The sequence below is a fragment of the Cervus elaphus genome, chromosome 5, assembly GCF_910594005.1.
Source record: "Cervus elaphus chromosome 5, mCerEla1.1, whole genome shotgun sequence".
In the NCBI taxonomy this organism is placed as follows: Eukaryota; Metazoa; Chordata; class Mammalia; order Artiodactyla; family Cervidae; genus Cervus; species Cervus elaphus.
Window position 1 is genome coordinate 30,031,363 of NC_057819.1, and position 23,906 is coordinate 30,055,268.

Consider the following 23,906-nt stretch of genomic DNA (forward strand, 5'->3'; position numbering starts at 1 on the left):
CACTAGGAAGAGAAAATTAACAAACGACAAAGAAGGACTATATATTTTAAACATTTGTAGACATGAACTTCCCTGTGGCTCAGACGGTAAAGCGTCTGCCTACACTGCAGGAGACCCAGGTTTAGTCCCTGGGTCAGGAAGGTCTCCTGGAGAAGGAAGTGGCAACCCACTCCAGTATTCTTGCCTGGAAAATCCCATGGATGGAGGAGCCTGGTAGGGCTACAATCCATGGGGTCGCAAAGAGTTGGACATGACTGAGCAACTTCACTTTCCTTAGACATGTTAAACCAAGAAGTCCTGAAATTTATTAGAGAGGTGCTCCATTAAATAGGGATATTTTATTAAGAACACATTATTAAAATTATAAAAATCCACATTTGTATGAATGATGGGCTTCACATTTCTTTTTATTGGTTCATAATATAGTAAAATTTGGGCAGAATTTCACTATGGGTTAGTTAGAAGTGAAGTAATCCCATCTGACATTTGTCTTAAGAAAATACTGAATCATTTGTCTAGAAAAATGTTATTTTTTCAGATTTCTTATTTTAGGATAAAAGAGCAAATGGACATTTCCTATGTTAATATGATTTCCTGTAGACGAGGTACACGGTCATGTCCCTCAGTTCATCTCCATTTCCATTCCTCCTTCTTCAAAATGATACAAATCTTAATGGAATTGGCCACCATGGTTTTTATTAACTTAACACCTGGGACTTTAAATACCTCCCAAATGTCCGTTAATATCCAATTCCTCCTAATTCTTCTCTTCTTCTTTGATCCCCTTTTTCTGACACCCGAGCATCCCTGCCTCAGAGTCCCTTCCCTTTTCACCATGACTCCCCCGAATGATACTGACCAGTTTGTCCTTTAACAAGTCCAGGTGGCCGGTGCTGAGTGGTGGTTACCAGTTTTTTGTTTCTAGACCCTCATCTGACCTAACTAGGTATTTTCCTTTCAAAGTCACATCTTTTCTATAGCCTCCTGTTCCTATAATGTATTTCATGTTTCTACAGTCGTTCTGTCCAGAAGTTTGTCTAGTCTACCTTCTTTCCTTAACTGGTAACCAAGTTTTAAAAAATGTTTCCTCCAAAATCCTTCTTTCTACATCAATCCTGTCTTTCATTTTGTTATTCTTTGTTTCCACATCTCCTATTTTCTCTTTCTTAGTTTATTTCTATATCCCTACTAGAGGGACATTACTGAAACATTCTTTTGATAATATAATTTCTCTACCAAATACAATCAGAGATCCACACTAGAACTTTCAAGACCTTCTATAATCTGGCACTATTCTCCCATTTCATTCAAAGGTTTCTAATATGTCAAGATAAAGGTTCAAGTATGCTACTAAATTTGGTACAATGTGATACATTCTGTGTTATTGATGAGAATGGAATGCTATGAAAACACAGAGAACGGTCAGTATAGTCTATCTCAAGGCCCCTTTTTGCTTAAGTTGACATAACATTTGATTAAAAATTTAAAAAAATGATTTGGAAAAATGACTTACCATAGTATAAGTATAATTAACTGAGGTTAGGGCAATGATTGAGAAGATCTTGGATTTTTATGCTACTTTTCACTTCCAGGTTAGAAAACATTAAAACCTATGTTAAGTTTTAAAATATAGTGCTATTTTATAATTAGCTTTCATCAAGATGAAGGATAGTTACTATAATCATAAATGAGATGTTTAGCAAGCCTAAATATATATATGTTTATATATATATACATAATATAAAATAATAAAAATATATACATTTATGTAATATATACATATATGTATAATATTGTTATATACATGTGTATGCATATACTTAATATTGTTTCTATATGCAGAAGTTATATTTTACACAAATTCTCTCTTTCTGGGAGAGTCTCTTAGTGCTTCAGTATTTACAAACAAAAATAAAAAGTCTCCACACCTTTCAGAAGCCTCTGAAATGATGCAACTGATGGAATATATATTTTTCAATGTTTCAGCTGATTATTGTTATTAGTATAGTACTTACTATATTCCCCATGCAAGAGCAAAGACAGCTAAGTACATCTTTCATCTTTAGGGTAATATATTCACTAGCTCTCAGAAGTGGTCACATCTAAGGGGAAAAAGGTGCACATAACCCCATAATTGAAATTCACTCTCAGAGCTGAGACAAACTTGCTCCTGCTTGACTTAGAGTGAGGCTTCCTTGACCTTACCTGAGGCTCCAGCCCAGTATGTGGTGATGATGGTCCCAACGAGTCATGTTTCCCAGCCCCTCTTCTGAAAATACCTAGGAAGGAAGACCAAGGGAAAGTTTAGGAGTGTGGCAGGACCGGAGAGAAAGAGGGAGATGGATTATTGCTATTCTCCTTTGGGATTTTACACTTATTTGACTTAAATTGATACACAACTAGTTAGCGTCCCATAAAGGTTAATAAAACATATAGCAAGATTTCATTGTTTCCTTAAAAAACTAGAATCATTTGTTTTCCCTGAAATAATCCGGGATGTTCTCCACTTTGTCTTTTCTATTAGATTTTTAAAAATTTTGAACCTTATCAGAAAATTGCTTTATATATTCTATTCTTGTTCTGACTTAGTAGTTCAGGGAGCAAAACTCAGCTCTATAACTGTTTAGAGTAAAGCTAAGAAGTAAAATAACTTCTCTAATCAGAGAGCTTTGTGGCTTCCTCAGAGATACTATGGAATAGTTTTAATATTTAAATATAATATATTATAATATAATATTTAATATAATCTTTAATATTTAGATAAGATCCAAATGGTGGTTTTTATACCTTGGTTTACATTTATATTTATTTAAAAAAAATGTTAGGTATTTACATGCATCTTCACCCACATTAAATAATTCCTTCATAAAAATTATATACATAATACTTCTTCTTCTCTTTATGCTTTAAAGGAACCTGAGTGACAGTGGGTTACTGGAGAGGTGGTGGTGGTTTAGTCTCTAAGTCATGTCTGGCTCTTGTGACAGAAATGGGCAGTAGCCTACCAGGCTCCTCCATCCATGGACTTTCCCAGTCAAGAATACCAGAGTGGGTTGCCATTTCCTTCTGCAGTTACTGGAGACAGATTTCATCAAAGAGCAGTGATTGTAGGACGTTTCATGGGAGTAAGAAGCATCTTGGAGAAGGAAATGGCAACCCACTCCAGTATTCTCGCCTGGAGAATCCCAGGGACAGAGGAGCCTGGTGGGCTGCCATCTATGGGGTTGCACAGAGTCAGACACAACTGAAGCGACTTAGCATGCATGCATGCATTGGAGAAGGAAATGGCAACCCACTCCAGTATTCTCGCCTGGAGAATCCCAGGGACAGAGGAGCCTGGTGGGCTGCCATCTATGGGGTCTCACACAGTCAGACACGACTGAAGCAGCAGCAGCAGCAGTAGCAGCAATAAGCGTCTTGAATTCTGGTCTCTGTCCTGCAGGAATCTTCTCGGTACTGAGCTTGGCCTCTGAGTGCACAACCCTGGCTGCAGAACTTCCCAAGGTGTCCTACGTGAAGGCGCTGGACGTGTGGCTCATCGCTTGTCTCCTCTTCGGCTTTGCGTCCCTGGTGGAGTACGCAGTCGTCCAGGTGATGCTCAATAACCCCAAGCGAGTTGAAGCAGAAAAAGCCAGAATTGCCAAGGCCGAGCAAGCAGATGGGAAAGGGGGAAACGTGGCTAAAAAGAACACTGTTAATGGCACAGGCACACCTGTTCACATTAGCACCTTGCAGGTAAGGATGACGTCTGACATCGGCCAGTGAAATGCGTTCTGTGGGTGTGTAAAGGGCTGGTAGAATTGATTCACACTCATTTCTTGCTCACAGATGAGAAGGAATTAAGCCCAATCTACTTGTTGGAAAAGAATAGAACACTTAGCGAATCAACCATCAAATTGCTAGATGACTTCCGTGGAATTCAAGGATGCTTAAATTCCTTCAGTATGATGTTCACTATCAAATTGGAGGTCTTGCCCGAACTCCAGACCTTCCTACTGTTTCTCATGTGACAAGCCTTCATGAATGGCCAGGGGACTGTGGGGGAAGCACTGAAGGCATAGGGAGCCCGTGTTCTTGATTCAGTCTCCCACCTCTTCCTCATCAAGTTGGAGGGCTTCACAAAGCCCATGTCAGGCAGGCTACTTCTTTACTGGGTGCCTGGCCCATAGGGAAACTACGCCCATGGTTTGGGATATATGTTCAGTGCAGGGTGAATAGCTGGAGAAGAACTGAAAAACCATTACTTTGCCTTGTTGCTTGGTGATGGGGCTAAGAATAGCTGTCCACTTATAGGGCTAAGACACCTGTCCCCTTATTCCATTATGCCTACTTGATATCCTCAAGCTGAGAAGACCCTTATCCAGGGGACCAATTCCATGGAACTTAGCAGGGGAAGTTTCACAAGAGACTAATAGGTCCAGACCATTCTGCAGCTGGGAAACCTTGCCTACCTGCCTACCCCGGCCCCAGACCAGGTCCATTTGCTCACCACCACCACTGAGCCCTAGAGTGTTAGACACACTTTCAGATACAGAGGCTAGTAAACTGTTCTTAGGTAGTTCTGCCTGCAGCTCTTTTTTGTTTGTTTGTTTTTCTGTTAAGTAATCAACTCATTTTCTGAGCCTACAGTCAAGTCTGTTTGCAAATTCTTCATTGCTACCTTGTAGGGAGGTTCCTCAGGCCCTAGAGCTCTTTATACCTTATTCCTCTTCATGAAGAATAAGTATAAAATATCCATTCATCTGGAGTTATCATGGTCTTAAAGAAATCATGTCTTTAACATATTTCTTTCCATCCTTTTCCATGCATCATGTTTATATCCTATGTGAAGTGAGTTTCTTGTGGGCAACATATGGTTGGCTTTGAATCTTCTCTGCCATGATCGTGTTTTAATTTGTATGTTTAGATCATTTAAATTTAATGAATTTATTGATATGTTAGGACTTCAGTCGATTTTATATTTTATTTCCTGTGTATTCTTTATTTTTCAAATCTTTCTTTTTTCCTTCTTTTATGTGGATTGCTTGAACAGTTTCTAGCATGACTTTTTGAGTTTCCTGTATTGTTTTTAAGTGTATCACTACCTCACTTGATCATTATTCTAGGTGTTACATTATATATATACATGGCTTTTTCACAGTCTCTTAATGTCATTATGCTATCAATTTATGTGATGTTACCCCTCTTAACACCTTTTATTTTCCTCTCTATATGACAGAATTATTGAAAATATTCCTTAGAACCTAATTAGAAAGTGTTATAATTTTTGCTGTGCCATCAAAAATAGTTTGGAAAACTCAAAGGGAGAAGGAAAGTTTTTTGTATTTGTGGATACTTTTCATTTCTTTGATCTTTCTTTTATTGTGATTTCGCAAAGTTCTTTTATTATTTTCTTTCCTTTTAGATAATTTCATTATCCATTATGTTAGATAGCTCTCCTGATGACAGATCTTTCTAGTTTTCCTTCATCTGGGAATATCTTGGTTTCCCTTCATTCCCAAAGGATGCTTTCACTGGGAATAAGATTCCTGGTTGATGATTCTTTTCTTTCAGCACCTAAACAATATTGTGTTCCTTCCTTCTGGCCTCCATGATTTCTGAGAACCCTGTTTCATTCACATTGTTTTTCTGCTTTAGGTAAAGTCATTTTTCTCTGGATGCTTTTAAGATTTTTTTTTTTTTATCTTTACTGTTGAGAAGTTTAATTATGTATTTTGATATAGTTTTCTTAGGGGTCATCCTGTTTGGGGTTTGTTCAGCTTGTTAAAAATGCAGGCTTTACTGTATAGCACATGGAACTCTGCTTAATGTTATGTGGCGGCCTGGATGGGAGGGAAGTTTGAGGGACAATTAGTACATGCATATATATAGCTGGGTCCCTTCGCTGTTCAGCTGAAACTATTAAATCGTTAATTGGCTATACCCCAGTACAAAATAAAAAAGTTTAAAATAAAAAGATGCAGGCTTAGGCTTCTTGCCAAATGGGAAAATTTTTCAGTGATCATTTCTTTGAGTACCTTTACCTCGTCCTTCCAGGACTGTGATGCCAGAAATATCAGATGCTCTGTTATGGGCCCATACGTCACCAATGCTCTGCTCCTCATTCTAGTCAGTTCTCTGCCTTTTGTTCAGACCCAGTAATTTCTCCTGTTACATCCTTAGTTTATGGATTCTTTTCCCCACCCTTCATCTTCCTGTTGAGCCTATCCACTGATACTCATATTTTGGTTTAACATGCTTTTCAGTTATAAAATTTCCATATGGTTTTTCTTTTTCTTTCTTTCTTTCCAGTCCTTCCTTCCTTTTCTCTCTTTCTTTGCTGGGATTTTGTACTTCTTTTCTCAGGCTTTCCATTTCTCATTTGTTCCTGGTTGTTTCTCATTGTTCACAATTGCTGATTGATGCATTTTTGTCATGCATGCTTTAAAACCTTTCTTGGATAATTCTAATATGGTTTCACCTTGGTGTTGATCTCTACTGATTGTATTTTTTCAATTTTCAATTTTATATCTTCTCCAATTCTTTGTATGATGAGTGATTTTTTTGTTGCAACCTGGACATTTCATATTATGTGATGAGGCTCTGCATCTTTTGTAAACTTTCTGTTGTTGCTGCCTTCCTCTGAGTGTCCTTACAGGAGAAGGAAGACTGCCGTCTCCTTGCTGCCAGATGGGCCCCTCAGTTAAGTGAGGGATCCCATTGCTCCCTGGTGGCATTGGGCATCTTTTCTTCCCGGTGTGGCCTCCTGACACTGGGGTGCTTCCGTATGCCTTGCCATGGGGAGAGCCCTGCCTCCTAGGACAATGACCCAGGGGAAGAGGAGAAGCATCGTGGTGCTTGCTGCTGGGTGGGGAGGCAGCCCTGCCTGCACCATCCCCTCCAACACCAACTGCTCCCCAGGGAGCAGGGCCTTGTTACTGGTCCAGGTGGAATGAGGGCCAGCTCCCTGCTTGGGCTCCTTGCTGGTGTGGATAGGGGTGGGGCCACAGCTGTTTCTGTGATTGTGGGCTCCAATAGAGAGGTTATTGTGTGAAGGGTTTCTGTCTTCCTAAGCTGCCCCTTCCTTTGTCCTCTGTCTAGAAGGAGGGGCTGTTATTGGGGCTGTTTCTGTCTGCACCCATTGGCATTTTCAGTTCCTAATCTAGGACATCTGAAGCGAAAAAGAAATGCAAGAACTCACCACACCATGTCCTTCCTTGGCCCCCAAGGTCTCCAGTTGACCTGCTTCCTTTTCTCCACCTCCACAGCCTTATGTTTGCTTTTTCTAATGTCCAGGGGGTGCCTCCTCAACCTTCCTGGGAGCAGAAGGGCCCCACGTTCTTTCGGGGCCCCTCAGCATCCTCCTTGTGCCTGTACCTTGCCTCCTGCTTTCTCGTGAATAAATAGGGATGTATCGGTGGGCTGCTCTTAAGCATCTGTTCATGTTGCAGCCCCCCTACCTACTAATCCAGTTCAGACCTACTGCCTTCATGCATCAGGAACACACCTTCTCAAAGAAATCATGGTTCTCCTTCCCAGGATTTTACTTTCTTCTCTGTTACCACCAGTGCCACCCAGTGGTACCTAAAAGAGCCAATGGCTGATGAAAGGCTCATGTTGGCACATCAAAGAATTGGCATTTCTTTGTGAGAAGCTTAGGATTTCCTTCTGAAACATACACATGTTTCTCCAGGGCACTAGCAGAAGGAGGGATCCCTGAGGCCCTTACACCCCAGGGTGATGTTCACTCTTCGAGTTTTTGACTCTGCCAACCCCTCCATTCACGTCTCCCTGTCTTTTCCTACTTCCTCATGTTTCCAGCCCACTGATCCCCCAACACACTAACCTGAACCCTGGTCAAGAGATCTGGATTCACACAGTGAAGCTGTGCTAAAGAATAGGTGTCTGGTCTCCAGCAGTGTCAGAGTCAGCTCCATCGTCTGAAATGTCCTGGGGCCTGACTAACTGCAGAAATTCCCGGTCACAGAGCATGCCTCATGAACTTGGAATCTTAACATATTCTGCTGACTGGAGAAAAATGCACAAACTAAAAGTTGGGACTTGTGTTTCATTCGGAGGGTATTCTTAGGACTTCAGTCCTGGGAGACGGCATCTCAGAGAACGCTGAGAGAACTGCTCCAAAGAGGAAGAGGGGAGCCAGGCTACACAAGTCTTTACAACAAAGACTAGGTAGTTGAAACAAAAGGTTATTGTTAGTCTTTTAACAGATTAAAAGCCAGACTTCTCAAGTTAATGAATTTAGCTCTTTTCTCTGTAAGGGAAGATGCAAGAGGCTGGGCTCAGTGAAGTCACTTCTCTGATGTGCACCTCAGCTGTCTGGGCCAGGACCCTGTGTTTTCTCATCCTGAGATGAGATGCATCCTTGGGGTGCATTGTTGTGGGTGGCTGCAGGACTGACTGCCAAATGGGGGGCATCCTGTTTCCGTCCTGAGTTCCCTCAGGGCTCACTAGAGAGGGGGGTGGTGGCTGTTATGTGATTGGTTAATGGCTGCAACATTCTTTGTTTACTGACATGCCAGCAGAATTTTAGGTCTTAATTCCATGAACCAGTGTCTTGGTGGAAATGGATTCTTTACACTCAGATTTTCAGAGTAATAGAGAACATGCCAGCATGATCTGTGAACATAGATATAAAAGATAAGTAGGATCCAGGATATTAGACTGAATTATTCTAAATTTGGCTTTCAAGCTTTAAAATAACCACCAAATGAATAAAACAACATATTTACATAATTTAAATAAACACACATTTAAATAAATCAACATATTTTAAAACTCCTATGTTTTTAGCAACTAGTAATAGCATACATGCCTGGATTCTGAAACTACTAGAACATTTTGATACTAAAGTCATAGAATAATGCTTTAGAGTTGAAAAGTTGACCAGAGGTTTTCATCTCCAGGGTTTTCCTGGTAGCTCAGCTGGTAAAGAATCCACCTGCTGTGCCGGAGACTCCAGTTCGACCCCAGTCAGGAAGATCTGCTGGAGAAGGGATAGGCTACCCGCTCCAGTATTCTTGGGCTTTCTTGGTGGCTCAGCTGGTAAAGAATTCACCTGCAATGCGGGGGACCTAGGTTTGATCCCTGGGTTGGGAAAATTCCCCTGGAGAAAGAAAAGACTACCCACTCCAGTATTCTGGCCTGGAGAATTCCATGGACTATATAGTCCATGGGTCGCAAAGAGTCAGACACGACTGAGTGACTTTCACTTTTCATCTCCAGAAATCAATTTTATTTTTTTTTAGAAATCAATTTAAGATACTCTTATTTCTTACAAAATGAAATTTCCAAGATGCACAGGAACCTATGTGAAATTTGTATCCTGAGACAAGCTTCAAAATGAAAATGAGTCCAAAAATAACTCAACTTTAATAGGTATATCGAGCTTACAGCAAATGTGTAAGATTGACAAATTCAGAAGATTGTTATACATTGACACACGAAAGAAAATATGAAAAAGGAAATTTAAAAACCATTGCCCTTTTAATTTATTGATTTTGCTGATGTGAAATATAATTATGGCTTTAGTTTCAGAATACTTTTGTTCTAGTATATTTTGCTTTTCAAAATACAAGTTTTTGTTCAGTAACTTCAATCAGGGAATATATCACTTATTTTTAGACAGAATAACAATGGTAATTAATGGAAACACAGTGAAATTTGACTTGTAGAAATATTTTGATACTGATTTTTAAAATTGCTTGCCATCAGGCATATGTAATTGTTTAGGTTTCTCCCTTCCCCAAATCTGGTACTTCCTCCACAGATCCTAATATTTTGTTTATTGATTTGTTCCACTCATATATTTCTACTTTTATTCAATCAAAACAGTTGAGGACCTATGTCTGTTCACATGAACCTATTTCCAACCCCTAGTGTCGGAGAAGGCAACGGCGACCCACTCCAGTACTCTCGCCTGGAGAATCCCATGGACAGAGGAGTCTGGTAGGCTGCAGTCCATGGGGTCTCAAAGAGTTGGACATGACTGAGCAGCTTCACTTTCACTTTTCACTTTCATGCATTGGAGGAGGAAATGGCAACCCACTCCAGTGTTCTTGCCTGGAGAATCCCAGGGATGGGGGAGCCTGGTGGGCTTCCGTCTATGGGGTTGCACAGAGTCGGACACGACTGAAGTGACTTAGCAGCAGCAGTATCCTTCATAGTCTTCCTTCATAGCTCAGTCAGTAAAGAATCCACCTGCGATGCAGGAAACCCAGGTTTGATTCCTGAGTCGGGAAGATCCTCTGGAGAAGGAAATGGCAACCCACTCCAGTATTCTTGCCTGGAGAATCCCATGGACAGAGGAGCTTGGCGGGCTACAGTCCATGGGGTCGCAAGAGTCAGACACGACTTAGTGACTAAACCACCACTAGTATCCACAAGATGAGTCAGAGCTGCAAGTTCATGTAGCATGAATATGATTGCTATTTCTTTATGATAATGGTATGTATTTTAAAATAAGAGTTGATTTAAATATGGCAAAATATGTAGGAATTATTCCCTTCTGAGCATCTTTATCATCTGTAGAGGATATTTTTATCACCATGAAATCACACCTAAGTCTTCTGGCCAAGAGATATTGTCATTTACAAAAAAAGAAAAAGAATTTATTTTTTGTTCCGGCCAACATCTCCCTAAAATTAAAAAAAACCAAAACATTGCTTACTGTGATTTGCTTTTGCATGTGTGTAGATTCAAGCTGGGAAGGACCACAAAGACAATCTTAGAGGCTACAGTTGAAAGCTTTTAAGTTCTTATGTGCATCATTTTTTAATCCTTGACAGTCTCATTATCGTAGCATTAATACCTCATTTTTGCTACCAGTAATTTTCAGAAATGACAAGTTTATATGATGAAAGTAAATGAGTCACATGTTCATAAGAGGAGCAATGGGGGAATTATAAATTAGAGAATCATAGAACCAAGATCACCTTTAAGAATGTGTTAAGTAGGGTTACTGTCTTACTTTAAGTAGTTCATTTAGTCCCTATGCATATGATATTGCGATGCTTAAAATAATATTTATTTTGTAAATATTTATTAAATAGTATTTATTAAATAATATTTATTTTAAGTATTTATTAAATAATATTTATTTTGTAAGTACAAAATAGTATTTATTTTATCTTCATACTTTTATGTAAACATTCGATTTGATATTGATATGCAGAGTAAGAACTAAAGAAAGTTGTGTTTGTATGAAGTGTTTGATAAGCAAAAGAAGATGAGACCAGTTAATTAGGTAAAGAATTATGAGTGGTAGGGAACCTAATTTTATTCCTTATTCAATTCTGTCACATCATTGAAAATTACTTCCATTGTAGAGGTTCTCTCCACCAACACACGCACACATACTCACACCCCTCATTTCAAATATCAAAATCTCCAAATACATTTATAGAGGGTTTAATAAATTAAATGATTAAACATTTAGTATAACCAAACTGAAGCTTTTGGGGGTGCTTTTTCATGTTATCACTTTAAAATTGAAGTAATTATTCTTCTTTTAGGTATTTACTATATTTAAACAATCTTTCAGAATAAATATAACATGCATTGTCTACATTTTTAATAAACTGTATAGATATTAATACAATTTTAGAATGATTAACATTGCTGGTAGAATCTATTAATAAGAATAAATTTATGTTAAAAAACTAGAAAATTTGAGGTGTTTAAATGTATGACTTAGATTATAATATCATATAAATTTGGCTACTTGTCTGGTTACTTACAGATAATGAAACCATTAGTGCAGTCATGAATAAAATACAACTCAGAGTAAATGCATTTCTGTAGTAAATATGTACAGCTTTCTTTGAGAAAAATTAAAGAAAAAGAAACTGATAACAATCATGCTTCCTGAGTTTCTGTCAGAAGCTTAAGTCCTCCTTTGTTTTGATATGTGGATTCCAAAGCATCCTTAGTGCTTTTGGAGTGGAGGATTCTAAAGGGAGGAAGCGTCTGAAGTACCCACAGAAGGCTGCTCTGAGAGTGAGAATAATGCAAAGGTTTGTTACATACAGGCTGTTCCCCATTTCTGTTCCAGTGCAGGTTGTGATTCAGTCTTTATACAGTTCGCTTACACATCCTTCAAACAACTCTGAAAACCTGGAGCTTCAAATTGTGTCTTCTGTTTGTGACACTTACTGGGAAGGTGTGTGAGTGGAAACGTCTGTGTGTGTGTGTGTGTGTGTGTGTGTGATGCTGGACTGCTTGCTGAAAGCGACCTTTAAGATTTCAAATTGGGGAATTTAAATAGAAGACCAGGAAGTAAATATTAAATATATGTATTCATGCATATATATGAATGATTTCCCAAAGTTGCATTTAAATTACTTCGATTCTAGTTGCTAGCTTTGTTATGTCTCATTATATTGATGAGTCCTTATTTTCTCCAGACATTTTCCTAGGTGCTGTGTAAAACCGATTTGGATCAGACTCTGGAACAGTGGTGACTCCATCAAGACATAATTCCCTTATAAGCCCCACCGGGCTCTCACACTGGGGAGACTGAAATTACACATTAAAAAATGGGGATCAGGAATCCCCTTTTTTCAGGTTCGCACCCTTTAGCTCAAAGTCCTATCAAACCAGGATGGAGCTAAACAGACATTTTCTAAATATTTTAATATATTGGTGATTCCCATTTTTTTTTTAACATATAAGACATTCAAGAAGGATGAACTTCCAGAGCCTCAATCCCATTCCTACTTATTAACAGTTTCTTGTATGCTGTTTGTTTGTCTGTGTATTATTTATTGATTTGGTTGCATGGTCTTAGCTGAGACACATGGCTTCTTCTGCTGTGGTAGCCGGGCTTCTCTACTTGAGTCGTGTGTGGTCAGTAGCTGTGGGCATACAGACTTCGTTTCTGGGCGGCATGCGAGATCTTGCCTCCTCAACCAGCACTTGAACCCATGTTCCCTGCACTGGAAGGCAGATTCTTAACCACTGGGCCACCAGGGAAGTCCACTTCTTATGTGTTTTTGTACTATTATATTTACCTAAACATCTTTTTCAAAAGTTCTTACCCAACAGGACTGTACAAATATCTATGTGGTCTAATGATATAATGGTAAAGCCAACATTTGTAAACCAGCTTAAAAAAGCATCACTAGTGCTTGTTCAAGATTGAAAAATATAGAAATAACTTAAATGCATAAAGCCAGGATGATGTGTGAACACATTTTCACTTGTTTTTTCACTCGGTGTATGTTGGTTGTCTTTGCTATCCACCTCTAAACAGTGCCACTTGACTTTGCCAGAAAAAATGCCTCAGTGTCTGTTCAGATAAAGGACAGTGTCCTGGTACCTGGAAGACTGCTGGAGAATAGTTTGTTTTATGTCTTACATTAAGCATCGTTTTTACCCAGGCATAATCTAGTAACTGTAAATAGAATTCAAAAAATTACTCAACATATTATACTAATAAGGCAAAAACTACTGTAACTCTAGTATGCTGAGAGTTATGGTAACATGAGTTCCTTTTTTGGTAAAAATAGTAAATATTTTAGTGAAGACTCCAAAGATGAATCACAAAGGTGGGAAGTAAGAACAGTGGAAGATTAAGCAGTGGAGGCACTCCTTAAACCATTGGTCAGCACTATACATCTATCTTTTCTAGGAGCTTTTCTGATGGCCAGAGAGAGTTCAATGTGAAATAATGATTTTGTATATTGAGGAAATTGAGTCAAATTTAGAAATTCAGTGATGATTACCTGAATATCTGGTTGAAATATACACAATTTCTTTGGATTCTCTAGCTATTTTATCTTTAGTCAACAAGTGATGAATGCCTTTCACTCATCAGCCTTTGGTTCATGATCACTGTGACCATTTTTAGTTATTTGTGAGTGTGGTTTATAGACACAGTCTGTCTCGCTGAAGAGATACATGCTTCAGTCATTTATAAACTGCTCAATTTGGAAATAGAATCCCTAGGAAAGTCAAAGGTTAGAAGCACCAGAAGATGTTTGTATTCTGTATAGTCTACTAATATGATGTGTGTCATAGTTCAGTGTTGGATTTTTATTATTAATCAGTCTTTCAGCTGAGAACTCTCACAAGCCTGGGAGCACCTAAGATAAAGGATGATAGGCACCTTGATCCCTTCACATAAAACAACCTCCTGAAAGTTGATGCCCATGACTTAAGCCTTGTTATATAGGCAACATTTTAGAGCCATAAATGTTCAGGTAATTACGTGGTTTAATCAGTGGGCTATTATTTCTGTTAGTGGATTAAATGAGACACTAGCCAACTGAATAAACCATCAAATTTTTTAAAATATGTTTCTGAAGATTCTTTATAAATAGAAAAATTCTCAATAACCTGTCTTTAATTTTTATTTTCAGGTTGGTGAGACCAGATGCAAAAAGGTTTGTACGTCCAAGTCTGATCTGAGATCAAACGACTTCAGCATCGTGGGAAGCTTACCGAGAGATTTTGAATTGTCCAATTATGACTGCTATGGAAAACCCATTGAGGTCAACAATGGACTTGGGAAGTCTCAGGCCAAGAACAACAAGAAGCCGCCTCCGGCCAAACCCGTTATTCCAACAGCAGCAAAGAGAATCGACCTTTACGCGAGAGCCTTGTTTCCTTTTTGCTTCTTATTCTTCAACGTTATCTACTGGTCTATATATTTATGATAAACCCTTTCCATTCATATGAAATATAATCCCATTGCATTGTGACCAACCTCGTTCATAAATGCCAATCTGTGAACAATCTTTGCATTTTCATAGCAGTGTATTGCATTTTGGATGCCATGGGATTGTAACACAAATATGGCACCTTCATGTGGAATGGCAGCATGATTGTGTTATGTCTGTGCTCTAATCATGATGTACTTAGGTAAAGCAAACATAATTGCTTTAGGAATAAACGAAGGATAAGCATACTACATAAAATAAAATCCAAACGTTTCTCTCCAGTTAGTGTAAATTGCAAACACTTCTGATAATTCCAATAATAAAATGGTATGCACGCTGAACCCTGTTAAGATCAGCATTCCAATGTATGTAGCATTTCAAATCTTCCTTGTAACTTTCAGAGAAAGCCATCTTATTCTTGTATAATTTTAGATGGTATTATTACAGATAAAGCAAAATTGTATTACATATGGTATAACTTTATAAGTAGAAATATATCAGCTATAATTATGTGGGGGCTGTGGAGAAATAAAGTTCAAAAAGATTCCTAATTTGTAAAGTCAGCTAATTTTAAAGTGTGCCCGTGTTGGCAATGCCAGACAATAAAATCCAGTAAGCATTTTTGAAACAAAGGGAAATCTAGATTTACCTACATTCATGCTGAATTCTGGTTTCTGATAAGAAAGAAGATATATTGATTAAATATTTCTGATAAAAGAAATTCTATTTAATCCACTTTAAAACCTAAATATATTTTCATGGATTTTATTTTGTTGATACAGAGTATACAGAATCATTGTGCCTTAAAAAGAGTCATAAATATTTTAAATTGGAATATAGTAATGAATATTGTGATTTCATACCATTTTTAAGAAACCAAGAAGAAAATACCTTATTACTAGAAGTAACTTGAGTTAGGAAGAAAAATCCATTATCATTAAATTAAAATCATTAGAAGATTTTAGCTTCTTTATTTTATTAAGATGCTAGCATATTTTAAAGTAAAATTAATTTTTTTCATTTCCTTTTTTCTTATTTGAATAATGTTTGACTTGTTACAAAACATTTAACAATTAAGTAAATGATTACTTCATTAGGCCTCACCTCTAGTTGCATTTTCTTTCTTGCTGAAAGTCTGGACTACTTAAATTATACTTGCTTTGATCTTGTTCCAACTTGAAAATAAGTACTTTCTGGTCTATAAGACTTGAATTTCCTAGTAATATCAGAGCCAAAATACCTTTTTATTTCTCCATAGCTGATACTAGGACTATCAGTAATCCACGTAACATAAACATGAGGCCAAATAAGTATATTTACATTATGTGGAGAATTTTGTAGCAGCTGAGATCTTGGATGGTTAATTCAATAATAAAGTGTGTTTACATACAGTTTATGCAAACTGCAACCTATAATTCAAGGCTATTTTATTGAAGACTTTAATTTGTAAAAGAGTCACTGATTACTAAATCTTTACAAAATGAGATGTATCTAATCCTCTGTGGTCTTTCAGCACCCTCTAGTTGCAAAAGCTTAGCCATCTGAATCATTTTAAAATTGCCGCAAGTCACCCTATCGGTAGACTTAACATCCTGCTAGGACCCAGGGCAGTAGTATCTTAATGGTACTGTGATAGGAAAAAAGTGTCTTGAAAAAGACTTAGACCATTTAAATTTGTATTAATAATAATTATACTTCCCTATAGTCTCTTTTCTTTATCCTTGCAAATTTCATTCATATTAGGGAGTTTGATTTCCATGCAGTTTTAAGTGGGATATGTACCCAATGGAAAATAGGTCTCATTTTGTAAGAATTTAGTTCTTGAAAATAATGTGAATGAATTTCTTTCTGTAATATAACATTGCAGCCTCCTAAGATCCGTTTTACTATCCAAATATATATAAATAGCTATCCCAGGATTAAGTGTGTATATATAACTACAAATGGAACATTGCACAATGATCATAATGCAGTACAATCAGTGTCCACTAACAGTTGCTTTCTACTGTTATGTTGAGAATTTAGCCAATTAACCCAGGGTAGTTCTGATCTGTGTACTTTAAGTATTATGTCTTTCTAGGAAACTTGCAGTATTTACCTGGATATCAGTGTTGCAAATTCGATCTTTCCAAAATAAAAATGATCTCCTCCTTACAAATCAGTGGCTTCTCTTATTTTCTGTTTCTGATAAAAAAAAAATCTCACTATTCCAGTCCTCTGAGGTCCATCCACCTTCCTTTCTCACATGGTACCCGCTGTCAAGTTCCAACCTCTAAAGTTCTCTCCCTTACGCTGACCAGCTGGTCTCCATTTCTGCAAACACCACCCAATTTGTTTCCCTTTTATGTTCATCAGACTGTTACCACAGTCTGAAGGCTCCCTCTTTCATAACTCTGTTTTTGAATTTACTTTGTGATGTTTATTTTTTAATTGCATAAGTAATACATAGATATCTTGTTGCATTAGAAAAACAGATGTATTTAAAGTAAGCACTTAATGCTGGTGTTATCACCTTTTTTCTACAAACTCTCCTCTCTTCCCAGAGGTCATCACTGTATTTTGAGCATCTAGACCTTACTCTACGCATCTACAACTTCTATCTACTTTTTAAATATAAAGGACAATTTAACATAAATGGAATTTTACCATAGGTACAGTTTTTCAGTTTATTAATTTTTCATCTATTGGAGATCTTTCTATTTGGGGTCATATCAGATGTGCATACATCTGTATTTGGTCTCCTGTTATTCTCTAGTGTGAATGTACCTGAATTTAGCTACTTTTTAAACACAAATTTTTATTGTTTTTGCTTTCTCTTTAAAAAAATATTATTTTTCAAAAAAATATTTATTTATTTGGCTGCACCAAATCTAGTGGCACAAGGCATCTTTAGTTGCAGCAACTGTGATCTAGTTCCCCGACCAGGGATCAGTCATTTACCTGGGACCCCTGCTTTGGGAATGTAGACTATTAGCCACTGGACCATCAGGGAAGTTCTGTTTATCCTTTCTAATGCAAAATAGCATTGCACTAAATGTTTTTGCTCACATATGCATATATTTCCACAAGATAGATATCAGAAGAGGAGTTACTGAGTTGAAAAATATCTATGTTTTAAATTCTGGTGTGTGTGCTCAGTCGTGACCAACTCACGGCCCCATGGGCTGTATGTAGCCTGCCAGGCTCTTCTGCCCTTGGAAGATTCCAGGCCAGTATACTGGAGTGGGGTGCCATTTCCTACTCCAACACGCATTTCTTGCCTCTCCTATATTGGCAGATAGATTCTTTACCACTAGTGCCACTTGGAAAGCCCATTAAGCTGGCACAGCAACAAAGAACCAGGACAGCCATGAAAAAAAAAAAAAAAAAGACAGGAAAGTCAATTCCAGAAAGCAAATCCTCACTTGAATTTAGAACAAGGAAAAGTTAGAGATTACACAACCCCCACCCACCCACCTCCCACCCCCCACCCCCACACACAAAGCTGAGATCATGGCATTCTGCTCAGGTATCTTTAGAGCTTTGTGTTGCCCAATGAACCAAGTAAACAATCCACTCTCTGACATATAAAATTCAGATTGTTAAATGTTTAACTTATTTTGTAGCCATTTCATACCGCTCACATCTTAAATGCCAACCAAACCGAAGCTGACCTTTTATGTTTCACACTTAGCATTGACAGGAATACTAAGTTCAGCCAGGTTCCTTTCCTTTCAGGTTAGTGGTTAATTTTACGTCTCATTATTTCTCTTAAGTGGGTCATTCTTGGATGGTGTGTCTTCAAATACTTATTTTAACTGAAATGTTTTTATTCAGCATTAAGCATTTTTCAGTTATGTGGTTTCCTCTCTATTAAATAATGAAATTAAAATATTTACCATTACCATATGCAGTATAAAGATTAAGCTGCTCTAAAAGCCACTCAGTTTATCATCATCCATATAATGGAAAATTTTAGTTTCAATATACAGTTGGATATGAAATTTTAAAGTACCAATCCTAAGATGAGAAATAGTTTGAAACAATTTTTATAACCTTTAATAAGGATTTATTGTTAGAATATTATTACCTTGCTTTATAAAAAAGCAGAATTTGCCACTTATATTTTCAAATTAAATTCATATGCTTATACAACATATCAATGATCTAGCATTCACTAACTACCCTCTGCTTTTTTTCTTTTTTTTTTATGAAGCTAGTCTTAACCTTTTAAGAGGTTAGTGTCCAGTTCTTTATATCAATGGAGTAGATATACTTTACAGACTTTCTTGTGATTGATATTAATGGGTATCTCATTGAATACCTTTATTCAAAGGTGAATATAATGTTAGTGTGTGTAATATGCATAAACTTAATATTTTTAATTTTGATACACACATACGCATTTTCTCTACACACACACACATATACATATTATTAAATTTTATCCTTACCCAGTAAGAGCAATGAGAAAATTCATGAATTCTGTTCTAGTTGGAATTTCTGTACTCCAAACATTAAGTGCATTTTGACTCCCGTAAATATTTTTTAAATTTCTCAAACCAGAAGTCAAGGGATACGTGTGTGTATGTGTGTGTGTGTTAGTCTCTCGACCATGTCTGACTCTTTGCAACCCCATAGACTGTAGTGCGCCAGGCTCCTCTGTCCATGGGATTTTCTAGGCAAGAATACTGGAGTAGTTTTCCATGCCCTTCTCCTCAAGAGATACCTGGGTAACAGGCAAGTTAGGCCTTGGATAACAAAGTGAAGCAGGGCAAAGGCTAACAGAGTTTTGCCTAGAGAAGGCACTGGTCATAGCAAACACCATCTTCCAACAACCCAAGAGACAACTTTACATATGGACATCACCAGATGGTCAATACTGAAATCAGGTTGATTATAGTCATTGCAGCAAAAATAAGACCAGGAACTGACTGTGGCTCAGATCATGAACTCATTGCAAAATTTAGACTCAAATTAAAGAAAGTAGGGAAAATCATTAGGCCATTCAGATATAACCTAACTCAAGTCCCTTACGATTATACAGTAGAAGTGACAGATAGACTCAAGGGATCAGATCTGACAGAGTGCCTGAAGAACTATGGATGGAGGTTTGTGACATTGTACAGGAGACAATGACCAAGATCATATCCAAGAAAAAGAAAGGCAAAATGGTTGTCTGAGGAGGTCTTACAAATAGCTGAGAAAAAAAAGAAACTAAAGGCAATGGAGAAAGAGAAAGATATATCTACCTAAATGTAGAGTTCCAGAGAATAGCAAGGAGAGATAAGAAAGCCTTCCTCAGCCATCAGTGCAAAGAAATAGAGGGAAATAATAGAAAGGGAAAGACTAGAGATCTCTACAAGAAAATTAGAGATACCAAGGGAATATATCATGCAAAGATGGGCACAATAAAGGACAGAAATGGTATGGACCTAACAGAAGCAGAAGATATTAATAAGAGGTGGCAAGAGTGCAAAGAAGAATTGTACAAAAAAGATCTTCACTACCCAGATAACCATGATGGTGTGATCACTCACCTAGAGCCAGATATCCTGAAATGTGAAGTCAAGTAGGGACTTAAGAAACATCACAACAAACAAAGCTAGTGGAGGTGATGAAATTCTAGCTGAGCTATTTCAAATTCTAAAAGATGATCCTGTGAAAGTGCTGCACTCAATATGCCAGCAAAATTGGAAAACTCAGGAGTAGCCACACGACTGGAAAAGGTCAGTTTCTATCCCAATTCCAAAGAAAGGCAATGCCAAAGAATATTCAAACTACTACACAAATGCATTCATTTCACACACTAGAATAATTTTAAAAATATAGTAATAATAATAAATAAAATACTCTTAATGCCCCTAAAAAAAAAAAAAATTCTTCAAGCTAGGCTTCAAAAGTACATGGACCAAGAACTTCCAAATGTTCAAACTGGATTTGGAAAAGGCAGAGGAACCAGAGATCAAACTGCCAACATCTGTTGAATCATAGAAAAAGCAAGAGAATTCCAGAAAAACATCTTCTTCTTGCTAAAGCCTTTGACTGTGTGGATCACAACAAACTGTGGAAAATTCTAAAGAGATGGGAACACCAGACCACATTATCTGCCTTCTGAAAAACCTGTATGTAAGTTAAAAAGCAACAGTTAGAATCAGACATGGAACAATGGACTGGTTCCAAATTGGGAAAGGAGTATGTCAAGGCTGTATATTGTCACCCTGCTTATTTAACTTATATGCAGAGTACATCAGGCGAAATGCTGGGCAGGATGAAGCACAAGCTGGAATCAAGATTGCCGGGAGAAATACCAACAACCTCAGATATGCAGATAATACCACACTTATGGCAGAAAATAAAGAGGAGCTAAAGAGCCTCTTGATGAAAGTGAAAGAGGAGAGCGAAAAAGCTGGCTTAAAATTCAACAGCAAAAAACTAAGATCATGGCATCCAGTCCCATCACTTCATGGCAAATAGATGGGGAAACAATGGAAATAGTGAGAGACTTTTTATTTTCTTGGGCTCCAAAATCACTGCACATGGTCACTACAGCCATGAAGTTAAAAGAGATGCTTACTCCTTGGAAGAAAAGCTATGACCAACTTAGCATATTAAAAATCAGAGATATTACTTTACCAACAAATGTCCATCTAGTCAAAGCTACGATTTTTCCAGTAGTCATGTATGGATATCATAGTTGGACCATGAAAAAAGCTGAGCACAAATGAATTGATGCTTTTGAACTGTGGTGTTGGAGAAGAATCTTGAGAGTCCTTTGGCCTGTGGAGAGATCAAACCAGTCAATCCTAAAGGAAATCAATCCCGAATATTCACTGGAAGGACTGATGCTGAAGCTGAAGCTCCAATACTTTGGTCACCTGATGCAAAGGAGTGACTCATTTGAAAAGACCCTGATTCTGGGAAAGATTGAAGGCAGGAGGAGAAGGGGACGACAGAGGATGAGCTAGTTGGATGGCATCACCGACTTGTTGGACATGAGTCTGAGCAAGCCCCAGGAGTTGGTGATGAATAGGGAAGTTTGGTGTGCTACAAGTCCATGGGTTGCTGAGAGTTGGACCCGACTCAGTGACTGAACTGAAATGATCATGTCTCATACCCAAAACAAGTCTTTTTCATCTTCTCAGTGTAGAATAGTAAATAAAAAATTGTAAATACATAAATGTTTATTGGATACGTAAAAATATTCAAGGTCTTGTGTTAGCTTAAGATGAAGAAAACTTTTAAGGGTGGAATCACTCCTTAATGATAGTCAACAGTATGAGAGTTAATTACACAAATCACTATAATACAAATCATAATGAATATCATTTAAAAGCATAAGAGAAGAAAATCATTGAAATTAAATAACTTGTCTTAAAGAAAAATAACTAAAAATTACTTCAGCCAAATAAACGTCATTTTACTACAGATCATAGAATTTTGAAGCGGGACATTAACTAAAAGAAAAAGTACGAACTGTAAAGTATAGAAACATTGCCATTAAAAGTTAAAGTGTCATTTGAATTTTATTTCCTAGCTAACGTGACTGAGGAAATAATGAACAGGAAAGCAAATTTTCCACAGCTGATGATGTAAAACACTTTAGCTAGTGTTTGTTTCTTAACCAAAATTCCCATCTGATCTTCATCCTATAACTTGAAACAATTTTCAGAAGAAAAAAAAAAAATCTCAATTGGTAACCTGAGGCAATGGCAGTTCAGTTAATATGATTCAGAGTGAGGCAAGCAGGAGTCAGAGTGCTCTGTGATGCAGTGAGAATGCAGTCAATTACCTCATCAAATAGGGATTTTATTAGTCAATTAGCATTGCCTTGCCCCATGCCTTGGCTGACACATAACAGAAAACTTATTTTGTTAGATGATAAACAAGAGGAAGAGGCAAGTGATTTTAGCTTTTGAAAATCTCGCTGAGTTGATTGTATGTTCTCAAGGGATATGCTTTTAAGTGTTTATAGGAGTTGCAAATGTAGCCGAAGGAACATGGCATTTCACAATAGTAAACGCTCTGGCTGCTTCTCTTGCAGGACCACAACCTAGTTCCATAAAGCTTTTAGAAACCTTCTGAGGACATGAACTTGATACACAAGAGCAGCAGCATCTCTGCTGCTTACTAACAAACTTAAGCATTTTCAATAAATCTAAGTCAGAATCTGCTGGCTTGTCAGTTACGAAGATGATATTTCACTCACTGAGAGAAGATAACATGGAACTCATTAGCAGGAATACCTAATAAATTCTGCCTTGGACTATTATAAAGCCTCTTTCTAAGCACAGCTGCCTGTCTCTGGTTTATTCATTTGTATACTCAAAAGCCCTTTCATTCAAAAATCACTAGAGTCTCCTATCAGTCCACTGGTATCTTGGAAGCTTCCAAATTTCCAAGGAATTAACTTAAATGTCCAAATAAAACTGTGAAATTTCCTAAGAAATATACATGGGACATCCATCCTATAGAAATAATCCCAGAGTCTATGCTATGTCAGAAGCCTATCCAGTGTGTAGTCACAGAGGGAGCCGGAGAGAGTAGGAAGACTGGGCTAAAAGAAATAATGGTGTGTGATTATAGCTATAGGTTTGTCATTTACAACCCTGCAGACCTTGTTAAAGAATCTTCTCAATTACCCTATTTTCAAAGAGGGGTTAAAAACAACCTAAAAATTACCAACTACAACCTACAATTCTATCTTTTGCAGTGTTTTACAACAAAAGACTTTGAAGCAGGTGGTCTGAGATAGTGTCCCATTCACTAGAGTAAACGTTGGCAAATTTTTTAACATCCTGAGCCTCAGTTTCCCCAATGAAAAGAACATAGTAACATTAATATGAGGATATAATGTATTATTACATGTAGTCTCAGCAGAGTTCCCAGTGCAGAGTAAGTGTGCAGTGAATCATGGTAATTATTATCTCCTTTTATCTCTTTCTATTACTACACTATTTCTAGCACTACACTACTTCTATTGAAGTTTCAGTCTTTCAAAATTTCTTCATTAGTGCAAAATCCTATATTAGCTAATATATGCACTGACATCCATAATCATTGAGCTCAATTTTGAATACAAAACAATATAAAGAGAATAGCAATAGCAGGAAATATCAATATATATTAAAATGTTCTTGGAATATTTTAAGGAGTTCTTGGATTATTTAGTTGGAGATCCATAATTTAGGAATTAGGTTGTAGGCAATGGAATGCCCAACATTCAGAATCTACATAGTTAAGGGTAATATTTTACATTTATCCTATAAA

The 23,906-nt window shown here is 37.4% G+C and overlaps 1 protein-coding gene across 2 annotated transcripts in view; it reads left to right on the forward strand.

The window, feature by feature from the left end:
• GLRB (glycine receptor beta) overlaps window positions 1-16,815 on the forward strand; it is a 94,339-nt gene extending 77,524 nt beyond the window's left edge. For both annotated transcript variants that reach the window (XM_043902283.1, XM_043902284.1), the window contains exons 9-10: window positions 3,443-3,735; window positions 14,358-16,815. In XM_043902283.1, the coding sequence (XP_043758218.1) occupies window positions 3,443-3,735; window positions 14,358-14,654 (590 nt within the window). In that variant the 3' untranslated portion in view covers window positions 14,655-16,815. The remainder of the gene's footprint in view (window positions 1-3,442; window positions 3,736-14,357) is intronic.
• Window positions 16,816-23,906: the final 7,091 nt, after the last annotated feature.